At 39.8% G+C, this 23,871-nt stretch overlaps 1 protein-coding gene across 4 annotated transcripts in view; it reads right to left on the bottom strand.

The window, feature by feature from the left end:
* Positions 1–21,443, bottom strand: part of TEX2 (testis expressed 2) — a 39,552-nt gene extending 18,109 nt beyond the window's left edge. Inside the window, exons 1-3 of one of the 4 annotated variants that reach the window (XR_004499763.1) lie at positions 10,866–12,902; positions 6,379–8,033; positions 767–967 (exon numbers count right to left, since the gene is read on the bottom strand). Coding sequence is in view for 3 of the 4 variants with exons in the window: in XM_033518741.1 (XP_033374632.1) it covers positions 767–967; positions 6,379–8,033; positions 10,866–11,166 (2,157 nt within the window). In the remaining variant the exon portion in view is untranslated. Of the gene's footprint in view, positions 1–766; positions 968–6,378; positions 8,034–10,865; positions 12,904–20,636 lie in introns of those variants that run through there. The other 3 variants (XM_015645467.2, XM_033518741.1, XM_015645466.3) reach the window with 3 other exon arrangements.
* Positions 21,444–23,871: the final 2,428 nt, after the last annotated feature.

Genomic DNA, 23,871 nt, shown 5'->3' with positions numbered 1-23,871 from the left:
ACTCCTTTCCCATATAGACTCAGAGAAAAGGAGGGAGGTTTTCCTCACTGTCCCTTTGGTCCCTCTCTCCCTCTCACTTCCAGTCAAGTGAGGCATGGTTTCTGTACTTCTGTATTGCCAAGGCCCTCAACTGATGCAGCACATTAAAAAAATCCATTCCCTTAATAATTAGGTATTGATGTATTATTTAAAACAATGCTAATGGAATAAACTTCATGTGGCAACTCTTGACATATTTGAGGGCGTCAAACGACATCCAGGAAAACTGTCCTAGCATTATTGTTGATGCATTCTTCCAACTGCAAAAATCCCCATGTCCTTCCCTAGACTGGGGGTACCTAGAGCATGTCACCAGACACCTCCCACTCTCCTCTTCCACATTCACATATGATGTACATTCCCTCTTTGAGTGAAATGCACATATTGTCTCAGCTGCTTTGGGGTAGAGACAATCACCAAAGATGAGGCATTTTCAGAACTGCCCCACAGTCATCTCACGCATTGGAAACATGTCTCAGAGCTCCCACGAGTTAACTCTGCTCTCAACTGCCAGAGGAAAATCCTGCCTTTCCCTTATTGTGTAAATATATACTTTCTTCCAAATCCTGCTCGATCTTCCTTCCCAGCACACTTTTGCAAGTTAGTCACAACAGTTTTGTTTAAACAATGACAGAACATGAAAATAGAGGAGTGAAAAAAAATTTCAGAGTTAAAAAGAATTTGCAAAGTATTCTTTGCTAAAATCAGATAAAAGTAAGACACTCACCTTGCTGTCTGTTAGTTCATAAATTTTTTGACTGACATATGTGACTTCAGGCTTTGGCTCATTGTACACAGCTCTTCTAGAAATATTTTTATTGGGTTTTGAAAGTCGCAGGGTGCTGCCTTCAAGTCGCACATAAACTGAGTGAGTCAATGTGGCATGGTATGTTTCTGGATCATAATTATAAATTTCATTCATCCATCCCTAGAGAAGAAGACACTGTTAATAAGCTTTTAAACTGCTGGAAAACTAAGTGCAGCATGTACCTAAAAACTTTAAATCATTATGCAAGTTTTGCCAAAGTTATTGCACTTAGTGCACAAACAGAACAAGGCAATAAATACCCTAAACGAGGCAGTACCAAACCAACAGAGCATGAGATGAGGATGAGATCTCAAGCACACAGTGCTTTTTTCTGACTCAGTCACTTTGTATAAGTAGCACAGAGTGCTCTCACCTCATCCCCAGGGGCCACGGTGGGATCTGCAGATGCAGGATGCCGGGAACAGCCACAGGGCAGGAGGGTTGAGCAGCACAGCAGCTCCTCTGCTCCCAGCAAGGGACACTAATCACCCAGAGCACAGGCAGAGCAAACAGCCTGTCTGCTCACAGACAGCGCTGACATTGTAATCACCACAATTAAGGACCCAGTGGAAGACCACAATGGAGTTTGCTTTCACGCACCATCACCGTTTGAGATCATTTAACATGTTGTGTAACTGCCCAGCTACAGCACAGGAGTCATATATGTGGATTAAATTCAATTAATTTCTGTGCTGTAAAAGAAACACAAAACAAACCAGCCAGTCTTGCTGTAACAAGCCTTTAAGTGCTGACTGACCATGGGGTGATGCTGCTCCTTTTCTCCAAAACCTGATTACAGAAATAGAGATGATAAATGGGCTGGAAGAGATGTAGAATACTCATTCAAGGGGAATTTTCCTTCTCTTAACCTGCCATACAACATTCTTTGATCATTTTTTTTATCTGCATATCAGAATCTTAAATTCAGCATACTTAATATTCATCAATGTCAACCAAAAGTGAAGGGAAGCAGAAAGTCAAACAGCATCTTTACAAACACATAGGTGATTACAGTGGGGGGAAGTGGGGAGAGCTGAATGAGCACCCCAGTATTTCTCAAAACAAAAAGTTGTAACTACCTTATGCAAAACGTGCCAAAAATTACCGCAGGATTTCAACTTATTAAAGAAGTTTCCACCCACACAGAGAAATGTAAAATTTACTTTTATGCTCATTTTCTTCTGTTTCAGTGCCATATATTTCACACAGTAGACAGCATACACATTCTTAGGTGCCATAGTAACAGTGGTATCTGTTTTGCTTACTCCAACATCTAGCTCCTTTTTCACTACAAACCCTGAAAAAACTGGATACATTAGCATTTCTTTTATGTTCAGGAAAGATTAAGTCATTCATCTTTGCTCAGCTCCAAAGCAGATTATGTCTTTTATTAATAGAAATGCCTATACGAGGACATACTCTTTGAAGAAGCTTTATGGTTGTTTTTTTTTCTTACAGTGGGTTATACATGGCTCCCATATAGGAAAAACAATGCACAAGGAAGAGCTTTCTATAAGCCATCAAACTCTTCACAGTAGGGCTGACATAGGTTTGAGGCACATCACATCTCCTTCCTAGAAATTATTTAGCCAAGACATCTTTGAGCAGACAGCAATTAATTTTCAGCCAGGAACTCCAGCTGGACTTACGGAAGCACAACAACATCACGTGAGTTGCCCAAAGCCACCGTGTGCGGGAACTGGAATATCCATATGGCACACAGATCTCTGGAGCAACTCCCACCTGCCCCTGATCAGATCTCCAAGCTATTTCCAGCTCAGACGAAGTCTGGAGCCTGCAGCCAGGCAAACATACAGATGGGAATTTGCTGCCTCAGAAGTTTCCTGCCTTCTCCTGGAAGGCCGTTCAGCCAACACCGCACCAGCTGGCACAGAGAGAAAGGGCTGCTTGGAGAGTGGGTCATTATAGGAAGCTTAGTCACATGAGTCCTTTCTCTAAGTCTAATAAGCTTTCTATTTTCAGTAGAAAGGTTGGAAAATTATGGGTACATGTGGTACCCAGGAAAGAAGGTCAGACTGCACCTGACATTCCTTTAACCGCCTGCTTGAGATGGAAATGTGATGAAAACAAGGAGTGATTTACTCATCAAAAACTTGACTTCCCTGTGCCAAAGTAAGAAGTAAAAATACCTCCTACTTCTCTGATCCCTACCATGTGCCCAGGCTTTCCAGTTCAAACAAATGGATTAGCTGTACAGTCTGCCAAACACACAATTCTCATACCCTGTAGTGCCTCCCCTGCTCACCCATAACCCAAGAGAACTGCAAACACAGCACAATCACCAGGTTATCAGCAGCTGAAAAACCAAGTTTAGGTTTAAGCATTTGGGGTTTTATTTTCAGGCAACAGTCGGGATGAAAGAGACAGCACATTACTTCAAACCCTCCTTGTACATAAAATTTTAGTTTTCTAATTTCTAAGGATGAAGTTTCTTCTTTGCACTTGATTTTCAAGTTATTTTGTTACAGAGACACACTGCATGGCAGACAGTAAAATGTTAATGCTCCACTAAATGATGATTCTTCACCCTATTAATAAATCTGAAAATGTGTGGCAGCTGCAGGAACTTTATCTAAGTGTTAAAGGAGGTAAAAACACCACCTGCCTTCTCACTTCAGTGATCTTCAGTTCTGTAAATTGTTTCGCCTAGCTTAAAAAACACTGAGAAGGTTATCCAAGAAACCCCTAAAGTAATTCAAAAGTTCCTGCGCTTTAAGAACAATTTCAGCAGAAATACCTCTGCCTCTCTTTTTCCAAAACCAAATTGGAACAAAAGAGTCACAGCCCACAGAAACTGTTTTGCAATGCACCCAAACAGAGAAGTTGTGTTACCATAATGTGCTAGCAACAGATAAATTTTCCCAAACTACTGAAGCAACAATGGATTTCCTTGTGTAGGAGAGGAGTGACTGTAGCATAGGTCTTCTCTGTTCTAGCAAAGTTGTTAAAATAAGAAATTTAGTAATTCTGGGAGGACAATGACCATAGTCATATGCCACTGAGCAGCTGCTGGCCATTTACACTGATCCTGTGATCTCCATTTATAAAGGTCAGCAGTTGCTTCACACTCCCAGCTGAAAGCAGGAGAACATGCCTGGCCATCAGGCTGGGAAGCACCCTGCACACGGAGCTGCTCCACAGCTTTCCTAGCTCAGATCACAGCTACAATCCACAGCTGCTGCCACTGCTCTGGCTCTCAGGAACTCAGCTCTATGGGACACGGCCACTTAGAAAAACAATTTCAAAAGCACACCCCCCACCCCTCCCACAATTTGATTTTCTTCTTTCCTGACTGTGGGCTCCAAATGTTTTATTCAAACTGCAGTTCAACAGAATAATTCATGTAAGAACTGCACAGTCAGGCCTTGTAGGTACCTTGTAGGTACCAACTCTTTAGTGTTACTTATTTAAGGTCTCAGGTGTGTTACACCATCACCTGAGAGGGGAGGATGAGGAGAGCTGCAAAAGATCCTTATGAAGGACCCAGAAGGCTGGGTGTACAGACCAGGTCTGGGTAAAAATAAATTGAAATCATTACTTATGATACTCTCAAATACATAAATAAAAGAATCAGCAAACCTGTTCAACTATTTCAGCAATTGCTGAGGGGAATTTTGCTCTAGTTTTTGAAACCTGGGAAATGTGAACTTCTCAAACAATGTTTACATGGGGGAGAATGCACACATACTTGTACAAAAATAGCTTGACAGCAGTTTGGCAGAATCCCAACTCCTCGAGCCCCATATGAAGGGATTTTACTCAGAGCATTTATCATAGTTGCACAACAGCAGTCCAGGCCAGAATACCAGACCAACCAGTTCTGAAGGGAACATCTTTATGCAAGAGCCTGAAGTTTGATTTTCCTATATTCCCCTGAGTTTTGTTACAGATTAAGTCCTTAGCTGCCTTTTCAGAGGATCTAAGCTGTCCAGCACTCAATTTGACAGATACAAATAGAAAATTGTTGTATGAAGTGGGAATAATAACTTTCAATCTGCTAAATCATATTACATTATGTTCCACTACAATATGGGCACTGAGCTGGTTTTTAAAATCCTGAAGCATTTACATATTAAAGACAATTACTTTTTGTGTTATGAGCACATGAAATACTCATCAGGTCATAAAAACTATTAATCTACATTTATACAGACTTCTCCACGCTGTTCATTTCTTGCCTACAGCCATTGTCATAAGATGTAACTCCTCAATAAAAGCATTAAAATATCATTTAAAGGTTCCTGACTAAAAGCTGACACCTCAGAGAGCCTAACACCAGCCAATAATGAACATCAGGATCTTTAACGGCTGTGAAGAATCAAGGGTCTTGGCTCCAAATAACAAGGACTTAACTGAAAGTTTGTAACAATTTGTACATGGGAGCTGCAGGTAATTCAACTGGGCAGGAGTGTTAAGTCTGAATTCACTACAGCAAATAATAACCACAACTTTAATCACAGAATAAAGGAACACCAAGGTAGAATAAGGGGTACACATGCAACTGCCACCTTTATGCAATAAAAGCAGAGTTTTATATTTTGATTCTCTATCTTTTCAGTTACCTAAAGAAACATGAAATTAGCCATCAATACATTATAGATTCTATAGTATATATCCATGTGAATTTAAATTAATGAAACCTTTGTGCTGTTACAATTGGAGATGCACCTTCAAAAAGCTCAATTTAATATTTACACAAATACAAAAAAATGCCTCCACAAATACTCTGATAATCATGTGATAGCCAGCAAAGGTTACACCATCAGCACTCAGAAATGCTTCTGCTGCACATCAGAAACCAGTAGATGTTTTATTGCTCAGAATTCTGCAATTGGGAAAATAAGCACTAAAGGAACATAGGGGTTGGATGGATCACAGCTGATAGACAGCAAAGTGACACACAAGAAGTGACAATTTGAAATATCTCAACAACAAGTGGAGGGCAGAAAGCAAGAAGGACAAACTTTTATTTAAAACCCATCTCTCAGACACATTTTGCTGAATTATAATTTCTCCTCCCATTTCAATTAGCTCATGCTTGAGGACAACCCATATGCTCTCCAACTCTCTATGCTCTGCTTGAACACAATGCTTTTGTCTCTGCTTATGAACAGACCAGACTAACTAACTCCTGCCTAGGTAGCAAAACATCCCAGAAACAAAATACATCTCCCAAGATGCAGCTTCAAGCACAAATGTTATTTTACACACTAAGCTTTGACACTACTTGCTCTCAGTAGTTCAGCTGGATCATTTCAAATCTATCAGCAAAGCCATTTGCCCTTTTATGTTTGAAGAAATTCCATTTTCTACTAATCCCTAAAGACACTGAAGTCTTACACATTCTTGGATACTAAACCATTTGCCCCTGCCAAAGTGAGATGACCCTAAAAAACTATTTATAAATGGGGACATTTCAGCTCATTTACAGCCTCAGGATAAATCTAGTTTACTCCTTCTACCCAAAATAATGCACACAGACACGTGCACACAAAATGCCATGACCTCACCTTCAGTATTCCAGGTTCTTCAATGTCTAGAGCTCCTGTATTCCATCGCCTTTTCATGTTTTTATGCAATTTGAGATACTCATGAGTACGTGGAATAACAAGCCAAATCACACAGACAGCTACCATAAATCCAAGGGCCATTCCAAGTAAAAGTCCACTTAAATAGCCAGGGAGAGGGATAATAAGGTAAGAATAGACTAAAAGTATTAATAAGTATAAAGTTTTCACTGGTATTTTAGGCTGTTGCACATCCAGATTATTTTCATCTTCACTACTGAGCATAGTAACAGTTTCCTCAGTTATCTCCGGATCGACCACAGTTTCAGCAGGTTTATCAGTTTTGCTTTCCTCCTCTAGCAAGAAAAAGTCTTCAGAATACAGTTCACAAAACTCCTCATCCTCCCTGCTCACTAGTGCAGACAACGAACATTTTTCAAGTACGAGTGAAGGTTTTGACCCCACATCCTTTGTGCTTGCAGACTGAGAGCTTTTGGTCTCCATCTCTTTTGCATGATCTTCTTCCCCTCTTGACTGATTGCTCTTAGTCACGTTAAAGTCACCCCCAGAGAAGTCCCCTTCCAAATCACACTCCTCTTCCTTAATGCTGTAGTTGTTATTGCTTTCCAAATGGCCATTCAAACTGGAAAGGTTTGAGAGTTCTGAAGCACTTGAAGATAAGGCTTTGGGCCTGTGGCTACTACTTTCATCACCCATTATTTTACTGAGCAGCTGAAGAGGCTCATAGATGACCTCAGAAAGGCGTCTTTTCGTATCTTCAATTTTAGCCTCCATTTCAGGTACTTTAAAAAAGGAACGAGTATCGGACGGGGATGTTAATGGAGAGGAGGGGGCAGTTTTAGAATCACCACCTGTAGCTCGAGGTTGAGTGAACTGTTTGAACAGATGCAAGTTCAGTTTTGAGTCAGGTGGCCTGTAAGACACAGCTTCAGACTCCTGTTTAGAAGTGTCCGTAGACAGAGATTTCACCAAGGTTTTCATTAACTGCCTATGTCGCATCGGTGGGGTGGGTTCTTTTGGTTCCACTTCTGTTGAAAAGGACTTGACTAACCCCCTAAAAGGCTTTGAACTAGAAATTGTGGATGATCCACTAGAGCAGGCAACTGATCTGGCAGGGGATGAGGATGGGGAAGACAGACTCGATTTCTGTTCCACAGGTGGTGGTGCTGCACCTGATGTGCCAAATGTGTGACATGAGTGTGACGATGGAGACAGGACTGGTGGCACTGCACTGAGTATTTGGGATGGGGAAGGAGAGTCCAACAGCTTTACAGTTTCTGCAGTTGGCAGAACTGCAGGCGATGAGGACAGCGGTGATGCAGAGTTGGCCATGTTAAGCGAGGTAGCTGGACCAAAAAGGTCATGGCCAGTATGCTCAAAGCAGAGGTCTTCCTTGGCTTCAAGTGCTGTTACAATGCTTTGGTCATCTAGATCCTCATCAACAAACTCTTTAAACTCCTCTTCCTCCTCTTCTTCCTCCTTCCCAAATGCAGAGAAATGAATAGTGATGGTTTCTCGGGAGACAGATCGCTGGACCTGCACTTTTGGTGTTGACTGCTTTGAGGACATTTCACCAGTTTTCTCTGCATGGCTACTGTTCCGACTTGTCATTGCAGGTTCCAGAGATGTGTCAGAGTCTGGGAAGAAAACATAACACCACATTAAATGCATTTTCCCCCCTTCAAATATCCTTATTTTCAAGCATTAAGCCAAACACATTTTTAAGTAAAAAAAATCCCAAACCAACTCACACCAACAAAAAAACAAGAAGCAGGAGATGCCTATGGTTCAAAATTACAGATCTAGGTTACTGTGCACTATTTAACATATTTCCACATACCCCAAAATGGCAACATTGAAACACACCAGGCTGTTAAAATTACCTCCAAGTGCCCTAAAATTACCATATATCTCTGAAGCATCACCTTTCTATTCTCCTGGCCAGATGTACCTCTGACTTCCAGAGCCCCATCCCACCTCAGCACACTGAAATTTTTCATTCCTAACTCTCATTCCCTTCTACATGCAACACTTAATGCTTTATATCTTATAAATAAAGAAAATTTGAAACTCAAAGCAAGGTCAGATTATGTAGAGGTCATTGTGTGAGGAGCACATTATTTAAGCATTTTATTGACTCATGAAAGTGAATTTAGCATATATTTACATGGAGAGGAAATAGCATGCATTTAAACTAAGCCACTGGTGACCATGCACAGAGATGGACCAGGAATTACAGGATTAGCTCTGCCTCTCCAGCTGGGAGGCAGCACTTTATCCCCACTGCCAAGACAGAGAGTTTACCACTTCTGTAACTGAATTGTTTTTCAGAAGCTGTTAAAATTCTGTAATCAAACTGTCAAGCTGAATTAATGCAAGGCCTTTGCTGACATTTAAAGAGCAGCTCAGAAGAATGATTATGTGGTGGTGAAGAAATTGCACTTCACAAACAGTTGTGATATCAGATTGTATTATCCAGCAAGCCAGTGCCACCTGTTTGGCATCATCATCGTACAAAAGGCTGTAGCCCTTTCTACTTCCTAGCAGAGCTGTTCATGTAAACATTTTTTAACCTGTCACTAAACTAAACTGGGTTAAACATTTTAAACCAGCAGATCTTTGCTATGCAGCTTATTCAGAGTGAGTATCTGTCCATAACTTCCTATGCACTATAGCTGTCCATTTTATGGCTCCTAAATTGTTGACAGTTCCTTGCCTCTTCCAGCATTTGTGAACTTCCCAAACAGGCTGCATGGAAGGGGCTGGATATTAACCTGCTTCATGCAAAGGCTTCAGAAATTTAATTTTCAGGGTTTGGTTAGGTTTTTTTTTAAGTCTCATTTATGCTGCACATGACAGGGAGCCAGTTTGGGTTCAAAGGACCAAAAGAAACATTCAGACCCTGGTCAAGCTTTCAATTGACATCTCATCCTTGCCCTGATGACTGCTTAGGAGACAAAAAATCTTCTGGAAGATCACTTCTGACTTCAGCTTTTACCATTGAACAAGTTTTCTTCTGTCCTCCCCAAAATCCATCTGACCCATCCAAGTAGCAGCATTAACAGAGAACTCCTTCCAGTGATGGGGATGTGCCTCCAGCCCACCTGGGGCTCAGTTACCTTTCTTACTTCTTACATCTGTGGATCAAGTAGTTATTTACTCAAATATTAAGAACTCTCGGTTACCTGAAGTTTACATATACACCTATCAGTCACCTGTATGTGTAACTTGGTGGGTGCTGAGGTTGGTAAGTAATCTGTTCTCTCATTTTCCTGTTGGATTAGCACACCTGGGAACCACCAGCAGACAGAATCCATGCTTCTGTCTGCTGTCCACCATGGATATGGTTCCATTTCACATAGTTCAGACTGCAAATTACCAGATTTTTTTGACAAACACACCCAAATTTATTTTGGAGAGCGGGAAAAAAAATACTACCAGACAAGATACGTATCTGATCTCATTTCCACAGTGCTGGGCCATCAGCTATCACATATGTTTAATATTTTGGCCCATTTGTGAAACTGCAAAACTAACACACCAAAATCTGAAAGTACAAAAGCCCTACATGTTTTCCAGGTCACTGAGTCATCACAACACTGTACACTAAGGAAGGAAAAAACAAATAAACAATAATCAAAACCCCACAAATATAATAACAAAATTCCTCTTGCACATAATGCTGTTGGCATCAGTTTGACCCATTCTCTTCTGCGGTTCAGCATTAACCATTTATCAATAATCAAGGAAAGCAAGAAAAAAAGATTAGCAAACCCCCACCTCTTCCCACAAATAGCATTTTCACTGTGGCATTTTGTATCAGCTAGAACTTCATGTGTTTGGATAGCTCTTTAACACACAGTGTTTACACTGAACATTAATTAGCTCGTGTTTAAACACCAGTTGCCATGCTGTGCTAATGTAGTGCTAATGACTTGAAACAGATGAACTTCACTTGCACACACCAAATATACCAAAAAGAGATTTTACTGCTTACTGAACAAGCAAGATTTTCTTAACATCCTGATTAACAGAGAAAGGAAGGAAATTATTGATTAGCCAGTATTTGCCTACCTTAGGCATGTTACTGTAGCACAAATTATTTCATATAAAAGAACATGTTTCAAATCCATTCCTAAACACAAACTCTGTTTTATCATGGAGGATTTGGGCTTTCGTTTTTGTTTTTTTCTTCCTAAAGTAGATGCCGAGAAGTTTTTCCTTGACAGCTCTTTCAGTAGGTGTTAGGTTTTGATAAAGCTATTTCATCAGGCTCTTGAACCATACATTTTTACCCCTTGAATCATTTTAACAGATTCACTTCTTAATCATTTCTGGCTACATTTTCCTCACTCATTTCCTTCCCTACTCCTCAGCTCCTCTCCTAACTGTTTGAAAACCTGATGTTCCAGCCTCACCATCTGAAGTGGCACAATTCCAAACTGATTGTTTGCAGATTATACTGTTACCTGCAGAAACACAGTTTTTCACTGGTCCTTCTTTTGAAGGCCACACTGTTCCCCATTCTCTGGCTGCCTCTTCAGAGTTTTTCTGGTGTTGATTCTGAAGATGCAAGGTATCAGTTTTATTTATGTGGCAGGCAGATCTGAGTAATAGTCTTATAACCTCAGGCTCCAAATGATTCAAAACATGAACTTTTACCCAGAAGGGAAGAAGGCTGTTCAGAAAATAATTCCTTTCCCCCAAAGGTTTGAACTTCGGATGCTGTTGCAGGGTGGAATGAGATAGCTGCCAACCAACTGCTGCCATTTCCACTTCTGACCTCAAGGCACTGCATCCCCATCTCTCACAGAAGAGCAACTTTTGATCCTCACCAATAGACACTGCTTTTAAAGCTCCACCAACAGGAAACACTGAGCCAGGCCAACAGGGAAAGCAGCTGCCTGGGACAGAACATTCCTCACCCAGCCCTTTCCTACAAGCAGGGAGGCAGCAGTGCTGGAGATGAGGATGTTTTTGCCTGTCTCCACCATGCTGTGATGCACCTGGTGACAAACAGGGACACCCAGAGAGAGGCCAGGTGTGGGTTAGGCCATGACACTGTTTGTGTCACTGCAGTAACTGTGCTCTTTCCCAGGAATGACTAACTGGGAGTTCACAGGAAGGACCAAGCACCCAGCAATGTGTCCTGCCCAGCAGCATAAACACCCTTCTGCTGATCCCTTCCCTTGCAGAGGACAAACACATCCCACCCTTCTCCAGCTGAGCCCCAGAAAGCACCTGTTCACAGCACTGGGAAAACATACAGTCCAAGCAAGAGCCTTAAACAATTATACCAACTTTATACAGCAAATTTAGAAAGTGATTCAAACAACAAAGCAGCAAGCTGGGAACTAAATTAAAAGGTCAAAGTTGCATATACCACACTTAGTCATAATCATTCAGTTGGAGAAACAGGCTGGATTGGGTAACTAAATTCACATCTTTGCAGCAGCCAACTACTCCAATCATATTGCTTTTACTTATTGCAACATCTTCAGAAGAGGGAAAGGGTGCACAGTACACTATATTAGCAAAATGCTTTCAGAAAAATGTACAGCAAGGTTCAACACTTGTATTTTTGTCGCTACTATACACAGAGCAAAAAATGTGTTTTTTACAAAACAGAAATTTCCTTCCTTCTAAGTAAAGAAAAAGCCTTATTGTTTATAAACAGCACTGCAATACTTTTCCCTATATCTGTCAGTTGCACCAGAAGAACGAATACTAAACGCTGTTCAGGAAACAACTAGTTTAACTACTGATAATGCAACAATTCAACTTCATGCAGATTGCCACAGCTGTTCACAGGGAAAGATATTTCTCATTGGTTATGCCTCTGCTTTCCTCAGTAACCCTTCTGGGCCATCACTCATCCAACAGGCTGCTCCTGCTTTGGCAGACAGGGAAAAAACCACAGTTGTTCTTTAGGATTCATAGGGCCTTTTTTATCATTTTGGGTTACATGATAGTAATTTTCAAGTGTCAGACTCAAAAGGGGAAGACACTTCATACTTTAAATCTACACTCCATTTGGCAGAAAGGGGAAGCAGTATACTTGTTTTCAACAATCTCTGCAGCCTCTATGTGGAGTGACAGATTTTATATTAACAGGAACAGGCCCCTACTAACACATTACAGCCATGTTCCAAAACAGGACAGCAGCACATTAAATATCTCTCGGGCAGGCAACACCTGCACAAGGCAATATGATCTGAAATTCATATTTGCTCCCAGGAATTCTAGACTGTTTGATATACTAAAGATTCAACCAGTATTTGCCTTCCAGCACTGAGATATGTGGGAGAACTGCTGAAATTCTTTGTACTTATTTAAAGTAAGTAACAGAGCTCGCAGCATCAGACAAAATTTTCTGTTAAGAGCAAGAAGTCTTCATTTCAGGTCCTTCAAAATTAAGCACAGTATTAGTGAAAAGTACTACTTTGCTACAGAAGTGGTCTAGAAACCAATTCCCATTTAGCCCAGAATGCCCTCCCTGAAGCAGAGAACACAGCTGCTGGGACATTATCTGTCACATGGATTTAATCCCATTCAGCAGATCTATACCATAAAAGACAAAAAAAAAAAAAAAAGAAGGGATACAAAATGCAAAATTCAACATTCTTTCCTATCCCCATTCAAATTTCTAATTATGATCAATTAAATTCCCCTGGCATCTCCATGAGATAATGTATTCCATAGTTAACATCTATTGTTCTTTTTACACCCACTAGTCATTACTTTTAAATGAACTACAGAGCCAGGGTTGGTAATTACTATCACACAATAGCCCTGTGAAACCTTCCTGTCAGGGATCCAGTTACCCAGCCTGGAGATAACGCTTCAAAGCTCAGTTTCCATCAGGATCAAGAAGCAAGTTTTGCCTCACTTTCCACATTAATGAAACTGGATTTGAGATACTGAGGTGAGGGGAAAGAGGAAAAAAATCCCAACAAAATCTGTTTTAAATCCAAGAGCAGAAATGAAAAAGTCGATATCAGTATCAAGTACTATTAAAAGACTGTAGTCAAATGTGTTGAGCAGAAGCCAATCCCAGATCATGGCCAAAAGTGATGGTGCCACCCAGTATGGATCATAATATAAACACACAGCACATAACCCTGCCAGAGTCACCCAGGTCAGCACAACTAAGCTGAATAGGAACTAAAACAACTCCAGCAGGAGTTCCCTGAGCATCATTAAAAAAACACCCAAACATTTTTGTGCAAATGCTTTTAAGTTCAGAACAATTTAAGTTAAATAACTGGCATTTAAGTAGGCTTAGGGATACACCTGAAAAGAGGATCCTAGGCAAGATTTTAATGTCTTGTCAATGAGATTGTATTTTTAAAGAAAATGATAAACCTACCAAAGAAACAAGTAAGAGTCATTTTAAGTCCAGGACAGAAAAGTCAAGTAAAATTGAAATGGCAAACAAACAGTCTTCAAAACTACTGGAATTTTGTTGCAGATAAAATTACTGGAATTTTGTTGCTGCTACTGAGGTCCCCAAGCTTGTCCTTACAACACTTCAAAAATCATCAAGCAAAAATTGTTTAATGTTAGCTAAGCAAGTGTATTCTACATTAACATTTTCCCCAAAGACCTAGGAAAGGTCAGCTATCACATCAGTTCCACTGCCTTTCTGATAAAAGAATAATTATTATTATTTCCTATTCTCCTTCCATGACACAGCACTTACCAAAACCTTTAAAAGCTGCACTATAGTCCAATTTTAACAAACACAAAAAGGTAAGCAGTTAAAGTTTCTCCAGAAACTCAGAAAAATCTAATTTCTTCTTACTTAATGATTTTCTGAAGGCTGAAGCGAAACAATATTTTTAAGACATCCAACGTTTTCCCTAACAGAAGAAATAAAAAATTTTTAGGCAAAGCCCTGCTCTTTGGAATAGATTCAAACTGCACCAGAGTGTAATTATATTAAAGAACATTTACTCCCAGTTGGCACAATAAGATTTAATAAAAATTCTAGTACATACATAATACTTTCTCCATTCACGTGTTCTCCTCCTATGAACTATACTATTGTTTATCATTTGTAATTCCAAGCAACATGTAGCACCTTTTCTTTTCAAAACACTCCACATTAAACAGTTCAAAGGGACCTTTCATTAACTCCCAGAACAAAATAAAATAGTAACAAATCACCACCATATCCCCCCCTCTCACCCTCCATCACAGATTTTGGGGTTCTAGTAATTTCCTATAAGATATATTGCTGTCTTTAAAATTATGCTAAAATATGTGTTTTTTCCAGGTAGCTAGTTGCTGGCACCAAAATTACCTTAAAAACTATTTTGGCCACAAGTGAGAAGAGAAATGCCCCAGAAAAAGAAAAGTTTACAGGCCTAGATCTGCAATTTCTGCAGCAGGGGATTCAGAAACAGACACATTAAAACAAGGGCAAAATCAGAGCCAGCCTGAAGCCAACTTTTCACACTTTTCTCAAACTGCTGTATGCTATTCAGAGTCACCCTGGCAAGTCAAAGGAGAGCAAAAAAACCCCAACAATGGTCTTACAATTCTGAGCAATAAATGTGTAACTGCTGCATTTGCTCTCTTCTAAAAAAGAGGAGTCTACATCAGAATCTTATGGTGCTGCACAAGTTCTGCATCTCAACAGAGCATGTTGGATTTCTGTAATAATAATGTATCAAAAAGCTTACACATAAAAAATTACATCCTTTGGAAAGGGTAAATGGTGAGGTAAAACTGCAGTATTGTAACTCCATCTCTTATCTCAGTGGAAAAAAAATCACCTCCTCATTAATCTGATAAAAGATTATCTAAAACCTCCGTGGATTAGTCCACAGATGAAAACTCTGCCCACATCTCCAATTAAATTAAAGGTCACTATGAAATCTTTAGGGGAAATTTTGACCAAGTGACTTAAAGAAAAGCATGTTTCCAAAATTAAGTAAAATAAGGTGCCCTGAATCCTAAATTATAAAGGGCTTATCAGAATTGTCTTGCAGGCTCTTTTTTCCCAGTGCAAATGCACATCAATACAGGTAGCAAGTGAGCATTCAAGGACTTCTTACATTTACATTCATTTCCCTAACAAAAGAATTTCATCAATAGTCACAGTACCTGCAAAGGTAAAACAACCATCACACACCTTCATATGAAAAGGTTTTAAAAATAAACAGGCTTGTCCACATGAGGCCAAGCTCAGACACACAGAGGAGCAGCACCAATTACTAAGTCAAACTCTAGGTCCCCATGTAAATTGTAGTTATGAGATATTATCAAAAAAGGAATGGAATCTACAGATTTACCCATAGGTATCTAAAGACATCTTTTTTTAGACATCTTTTTTTCAGGGGATTTTTAATGATTGATCAAATTTCATATTTCTTATGAACAGCCTTCATTTTAATTTCATGTTCTGCAGAGGATTAGTATTCAAGGTGCTTTATGGCTTTTTAACCTGACAGGACAAAACACAGTACACACAATCATAGCTTCTTTAGGTCTCAGAGATGTTTTCAAAATTACAGAAGGGGATATTCTCTGATGTTATTAAATAGGACTAAAGCATTTAATACTTAGACGTATTTGGTTTTGGACCTAGCACATCCCTAAGAAGCAAGGTAATAACTCTTCAAATAAAATAAACAATTAGAAAAAAACAGGCAAATATCTACAGACCAGGCAGCTGGCACAAACCAAAACAAGAACAACTAATCAAAGCAAGGCTATTTTCAGAAAGCTTAAATTGTCTTGGGAAGGAGGAGGGCTACATTTACATTTAATACAAATAAAGTATTCATACCTAACTAGAACAGCAGTCATACTTAACACATGAAAATGAATTATCTTAAGGCACCTGAAGATAAAGCTGAAAATATTAACATAGGGAACTGCTATTAAGGGCACATTGATTACAGCTGTTCACCTTCTTGCATCTCATCTGCCCAAGGAAAAGTGTCTTTGATAAATGCAGAAAATGCATTTATGACAGATCAGGACTTCTTAGAAGCTTCTGCAAGCATAACCCCCAGAAGGCCCAAAGGACAGAAAAGGTTAGGGAAAGGCCAGTAAACAGGACTTCAAAACATGCAAGTCTTTTCAGAGCTGCCATCAAGTTTGGGAAGTGGTGGGGAAAAAGGTAACTCAACTCAAAAGTCAAACTTTTGTGCAAAGTTTCTTCAAAGTAATTGTTCCCAGCACCTACGAGAGGCAGTTCTGCCAATCACTCCAAGCCGTGCAATGAGTGGTCTCTCTCACTGGATTCCATGAAAAAATAAATGGAGAAAGGTATTACCAACATTTCCTGCTACCTGGAAACTGCAAAAGAAACATAAATCAGCACCACATGAACAGAAAAGCTCTTTGTGATCTAACTGGAAGAAAATGGACTAGAATTCCAGACTTCTCTGAAAGCCCTGTGCAGGTAATCATGTTATTTTTAGTTTCAGTATTATTAGGAGGGTGAGAAAAATTTTGCTTTAACTTACTTGATTGAAGAGCAGTGTTCACACAGATTATGGAACAAGTAAGATTATAAAGAGTCTCTAACACCTTAAAGCAGCAACAGCAAAGACTGAGAACCACATTAATACAGCTCTAGAATCACACATATTTTAGCAAGAACTGTGCAGAGATCATAAACTACTGATGATAGCTTCTGTGCTTAAAATACTTCAACTTCTAATTCATAGAAAGATCTACAGAAGGTTAACAAAACAAACTCTAAGGAATCCTAGTCCTAAGAATAGCCAGAAAATAAAATGTCAGCTTTGGAATTGGTGAGTACCAGACATTTCTTTCTCTGCTTAAGGCAACACTCATCTCATTCAGATTTATGTTCAACTCAGATACCTAGAAACTAAAATGCTAAAGTTCAGCAGCATTGTGGCTTTCCAGCTGGAGGAGACAGAGTGACAAGCACAGGACAACATCCAAGACACTGAAATGGAGCCCAGATGGCCCCAAACAACCTGAATTTTTACCATGCTAAGGACAAAGCATTTTGCTTATTTAAAAAAGCCAAAAGCCCAAGCAACACAAAAACACTGCCAACCCTCAATGAGCAAAGATATTACATGAGGCTCAATGAAAACGTTAGGACAGACAACCCAGACCTCCCCAGCTTCCCAACTGACTGTCATGACAAAAGGGCTATGCAGTTTTTCAGCTTGTAAAAAGCTTTTACAGCCTTGCAACTGTTACATACATTTCAGTATCATCTTCCAGTGACTAATTTTGAATTAAAGAGTGACTTAAGCATTTTATGATTAAAAATACTGATCTATGAGACAAACACACAAAACCACTCACGTTCACAGGGCTGAAGCAACTATACAATTCCTAGTTATTCTATTACGGTACCTTGTAGTATTTCACAAAATCCCCAAACACATTAAGGCAAAAAATAATATGAGGAAAAAGCATTCCCATGTGTTTTTTCATGTAAATACATTTTCTTGTTTTTCCCATACTATTTATAACTCTAAGCATTTCAAGGTGTAAACTTATTAGTTGACAGACACTGGCAAGAATTTTCTCTGGACTTTGTTATTCAGAACATGAAAGAGGCCTTGCCACAAACAGCACTGAAATCAAAGGCAGCAGCTGCATCTGCATTCCCTCTGTTTCTTGCATTATACACAGAAGACAGCAGTACTTAATGAATCACTGAAATACATTAAAGCTTTCTGGTGGTTTGGTTTTGGGTTGCTTTTCAGTTTTTTTCAGGAGCAATGGAAGTAACTCCTATTTCTAACAGCTGCAATATACTTTAATTGCAACATCTGACAGGTCAATTACAGATTGCTTGACCCTAACAGCTGCTTTACAGGCCTGACTCCCATTGAAAGCAACTGAGTCAGAAAATTATGAGCACCTCCCACAACATATTTTTTTATGCTTAATTGCTAAGAAACCATGGGAGGTAGATACATGAAAGAAAAACAACCCAACTTTGCTGGCATTTTGAATTAAAATGATCATTTCACAGGAAAGTAAAGACACCATATTGATCATAAGGAGAAAGTAAGTCATTACACTGAGAGGGTAAAGTGAGGTCCTTGCACATGTGGGGATCCTTCCTACTCTGTTTTTTCTCCCTCAAAATGTGGTACTGATAACAAGCCTGGAAGGATAATTCGTCATGTGAATATTCAAAAAAAAAAAAAAAAAAGCAAACAAGATTGGGAAGAACATAAACAGAGCTAAACAGCTCTCTTCTCCTTTTCCTTTTTTTCAGCAGCATGGATCTAACCCCAACATGGTCTTTCCCTGTGTGAATCAGGCCATCAGTGTGAAATTAAGGAAAAATAAAATTTTCCTTAAAAGGTTTAAATTCATTAAAGTGTTTTTTAACTTTTCAGCACTCCTTGAGAAGTGTTCTCACCCATTATTCATATTCTCCCAACCTTTGCTCCTCTATGGTATAATTCAGTCACAACACACTGACACAGGTCCTTAACTTACTGGAAGGCAGACCTCAGGTAGAACAGAACAATGGGACTTCAGTAAATGAAATCACTCCTCCAGAACTCTATTTCAGAGGCATATACTAAATTTTGACCAGCTACATAGCAAGCTGTTAAGCACACATACACAGATCTCACTTCTGAGCATATTAATCAACGTACCTGTCTCCAGAAATTTCATCTGACAACCCCACAGGCTGAAAAGTAAAAAGGTCAGCAGGTGGGTGTCTTGTAGCAATACACACCAAAATTCACCAGTTACCTGCTGAATTCACAGTGCAATATGAACAGCTTAAAAACATTTTGATGAATTTTCAAGAACTCCAGTTTTACTTTACATTTAAGCTGTATTAATGCAAACTCTCTATTATCATTCTCCTTTGCAGTTACCTCCTTGTAAAAAAAAGCTAAAATCTTCCCTTTCTTATCCTATATTTTCTATTCAATAAACAGGTATCATCAGTGTAATGTTTGTCCAGGAAATGCCTTCAACACCATGAAAGTTTCTACTACTTCACTCAGAAATAATTTCTATAGTCTCAACCAGTTAAGAAACAGTTACGGGTGAATGCACTCCCCTCTATGTGGGTTACATTTTGTTCACACACATGCTCAGAAAAAGAAGTGTCATTAAAACAGCTTCAAGGAAATTAATTTTAGGTCATCAATTTTAAGGTCTTGATTTGCTGGGAGATAAAAGAACAGCAAAAGCCACCAGATGGATTCAAAAGGGCAAAGGGAAATAAGTGTCTTTCAGCCATATCCTGCCTTGTCCAATTACAGAATTATGCAGGCAAGTCTAATTTCAGGCATAGGGCAATGTTCCTATATCCATGCTTAATTCACCCACCAGGCATTTGTTTATCAAAGAGAGTCAAGCTCTGAATTACAAGCACTGTGAGTAGGTTTGTGGGTATGCACTACACACACCTCATCAGGGTGTGGGTGTGTAAACAACGCTTTTAATTGCTCAGAGAGGTCAGGGCAGAGAAGCCAAGCAGAAGTGGCAGCTCAGGTTGTCTTCCAGGATAAGGTGGAAAAGCTGATGCCATCCCTACAGCGCTGCCTCTGTCATGCTGTGTACAACGAAGGCTTTAGAGACAACATTGGTCATCCTTTTGGGAAAACTCAACTGAACATGCAAGTAGAAACACACACATGGGATGTAAATCTCTCACCTGCATTCATCACCACCTTGCGAGACAAGCTCCTCTCTGTTAAAATGAGGAACAGCCTCCACACCCCCTCAAAAGTCTTCCCAGCTCCATGAAGGATCAGAAGTGTTATGCCAACAGACAATCCCTTCTTCAGCAGCCTGAGATCTGAACAGACCACACAAACCAGCATTGATTTGGCTGAGGTTACTGAAGGAGGAGGCTCAAAAAGTCACTGTTCACACCTCACTCATTTGTGTCTACAAAGAAGTTGGCAAAACAGTCAGCCCATGGTATTTTCATTGGTAAATGCAGTGCTTAGGGCAGCTGGATGGAAAAAGATTAAAAAAATATATCCTGAGAAAGCAAAACCACTCATGGGGCAGCACCACAACTTGCTCATTTTTATCACTTCAGTTGTAAAGTTTTAACCTGGCAGAAAGGACAGCTACCTAGATAGGATTTAAAAGTAAAACTGGAAAGTTGGCCCAACTCATCAGAAAAGCAAAGGTTCATAAAATCTGTTTAATACTCAAAAACCATTGCAATCCACATCTCAAAGCTGCATGACAAAAGAAATTGAGAGCCACACAACTAAATATTTACACTACTAAATAAAACACACCTCTTAATCTTTTCAGACACTCAGAGTTTTCTGAAACTGTCGGGCACTGCTTTCAGCTTGCCTGAAATCTCGCAGCAGTGTTAAGGCTTCTGGGAACACTCGGCCTGTTGTCATAAAGGGAATGATACAAGGGAATAAAGGGAATTACAAAATCGGAGAAAGTTTGTATGCACAGCTGGTCCGTTCTCCATCTATCTCTCTTGCTACTCACTAAAAATAACATAAATAGAAGAGTAACACTTTTTTTCTTTTCTATAAAAAACTTTTGTACAGTTGTCACGTATTTGTTCAGAAGGTTTACTCAAAACCTGGCAGAGCATTTATTAACCAGCACACTTCTGAGCTGACAGACATTCAGGATTATCTCCCCCTTGGTTCTTTCCATTTCTCCCAATTTCTTTGTTTAATACAAGTCAAGCTGAAAAGGAAGAAGTGTGGAAGTGATTAGACAAAAAGAAATGCTACTGAGGAGGTCCTACAAAGATAAGCCTTATCAAATGTCACAGCAGTTCCAAACAAGACAAGAGTTGTACAGATCACTTTCATTTCCCACCAAAGTACATTTATTTATGTGACCAACCCCAAGCATTACACAAGAGTACTAAGAAAAAAAGCAAAGCCCCTCCAGGCAACAGGGATGACGGGTACATATTAAGCAAGCAGAATAGTAATGCCTGGCTTGGAAAGGATCCAGAGAGAAACCTTCACCTTGCCCTGGCCACAGTGGGGCAGGGAGACAGGAACTAGAAGTGGGAGGTGACAGCACACAGGGCTTAGGGAATGCTCTGCTATGCTCTGCTTTTGCAAGGGCATCACTCCCAGGCTCAGCCAGAGGAGTCTGAGATGGATCCCTCCCTGGCAGAGCCCAGCACAGGCAGGCTCTGGATACTTGGAGTTTCAGAAAACAAGGAAGCAGAGCATGCTGCAGCTCGCAGGCAGGAGACAGCAAGCACAACTCAGAGAACTTCCACTGTCTCTCCATGTCACATGTTCAGCAACATTTCCTACCCAAGCTCCCACAACACAGGCGTCTGAGCACCACCAGCTCCTTCCTCGCACAGAACCCTCATTCTTCAAGCCTGTCTGGGTTCATAAAAACAAATGTTTTTCTTTTCTCAGTCAAATAGAATGTTTTTTAGTTCTCTCTATTTAATTTCAGATCAGAACTTCACTGCAGCTCATGACAGGTCACATTTCACTCCTCTGCCATCTGCTTTGAAATTCCCAGTATCAAAGGAGTCCGCAGCTTTGTGTTTATAATTTTGCAGTCCTATTTTACAACTGAAGTGTAATTTAAACAAAACACATGAAATCCAGAGTAAAATCTAAAGTTTTGCGGCTCTGTCTTCTATCTCCACTATTAAAACCCAATATAGTGATTTTTTGGCTAAAACAGATCCCTTAAAAGAGCACTCCAGTGCCTGAATAATCATTTTAATTCTCTTAAAAGAGATTCTCTTCTAAGCTTCACCATCCCACCTTCTCACAGCTCCAGGATAACAATCCTGCAGGACATGCAATACAGTCACAGCACTAAGGAATATCCTCCTGCAATATTCCTGTCATCCAACACCAGCAGGGTCAGAGAGCACAACACTTTATAAACCACTGACACTGGGTAATGAATATTAAAACCTGGTTCACAAAACAATCCATTTCCACTGCCCTCTTGGCCTTTATGAGAAAATACCACTGTTTACCATGTTTATTGATCTTCTGCTATCCATTGTCCATCAGTCCTCTTCCCTTTTAGAACCCCAACTGCATTAGGTATTAATTTAGATTTTGTATAGCAGAGTAAGACATCTTACTGTCAGGAGAGGAGAGAGTTAAAACAGATAGGAAAGATACCGAACAGAGAAGTAGGAGTTTTGAGGAGCAGAAGGGCAAGATCAGAGAATAAACTCTTTTTCATCATTATATTCTCATGTCTCTCCAAAGACACTAACAATTGGCTTCAACAGAGACAACAGTACCCAGAGAATAAATATGTCTGGTAAATAACACCTTGGAACTCCTCTCCTCCCAGAGGGTGAAGCAGGAAGAAAAAACCCCAGCAAATCTTACAGGGATTACTGCACACTGCAGACACCTCAGTCATTCTAACCTATTCTACCATCAAAACTTGCTCCTCTTGCTTCCTTTGTCTCACCATTTCCAACAGAAGCAAGACTGGCCTTGGCTAACACAGGAAGTCTTCAAACAATGCCTCTCAGATACTTTAATTGAGCAATTTCAACTTAAGACACTTGGGTTTTATTTTTCAGAGATAATGGTCATCAAGGAGTCCATTAAAGGAAAGGATGAAAGGCAGATTCTGCATTACCAAACTGGTCTGACTGGGAGTCCTGCACTACACTGGTTGTATTGTTACTGTGCTGACCAAGGAGAGGAGATTTTGCTCCCTCACAATGCTCTGAGGGAGCAGAGGCTGAGACTGCTGGGTGAGGATAAACCCCCAGCCAATGCACAACCTTCAAGTCTTCTCTTAAGCTGGAAATGGGATTTTGATCAATTATTATTAACTTTCTACCTTCAAATTTCTGTGCTTGTCATGTTAATAGAAGCTTTATAGAAGCCAACCTCCAAGTAGAGAAAACTCACAATTCTGTCAAGAACAACTGATTGTAATTTTTTTGGACACAATAATTGGGATTTTTGTCCAGAAAAGATGATTAATTCAACCACTTGCAGTACAAACCCCCCCCCCCCCCAAACCAAACCCCTTACTTTGTGAATCTGAACTGTTTAGCAAAATCTTCTACAATAAGGAGTGGTACACTTAATTTTTCGGTATCAACAGTTCTGACATATTGCTCTTTCAGTAGCTCAATGTTCTACCCTCCTCCGCCTTGAAAGCACAACACATCCTTTCAAGTGTCCACTTTGCATTACTTAAAAATGTTCAGGCCCTTTATCAGGCATATGTAGCACCCTTGTGCACTTCCAGAGTTGGTTTCTACTCTGAATACATCTCCTCTAATACAAAGTACACACTTATGACAGCTCAAAGTATTAATTCTTATCTTTATTTCTCTAATCTCTAGGTCTACATTATGCTCTCATTTTCTAGCATACATTGTCATCTGATTGTTTCATTTAGGGCAGTAAGGGTTTCTAGAACATGAGGCCTTTAGTCATGGGTAAACGTTTTAGGGCACACTGAATTAGCATTACTACTGTGGACATCTGATACCACAACTTCTAGCCTACTAAAGAAAAAGAATAAAAATTC

Source organism: Parus major, chromosome 18 (genome assembly GCF_001522545.3).
Source record: "Parus major isolate Abel chromosome 18, Parus_major1.1, whole genome shotgun sequence".
Classification (NCBI taxonomy): Eukaryota; Metazoa; Chordata; class Aves; order Passeriformes; family Paridae; genus Parus; species Parus major.
This window is presented reverse-complemented; position numbering and strand designations above follow the sequence as displayed.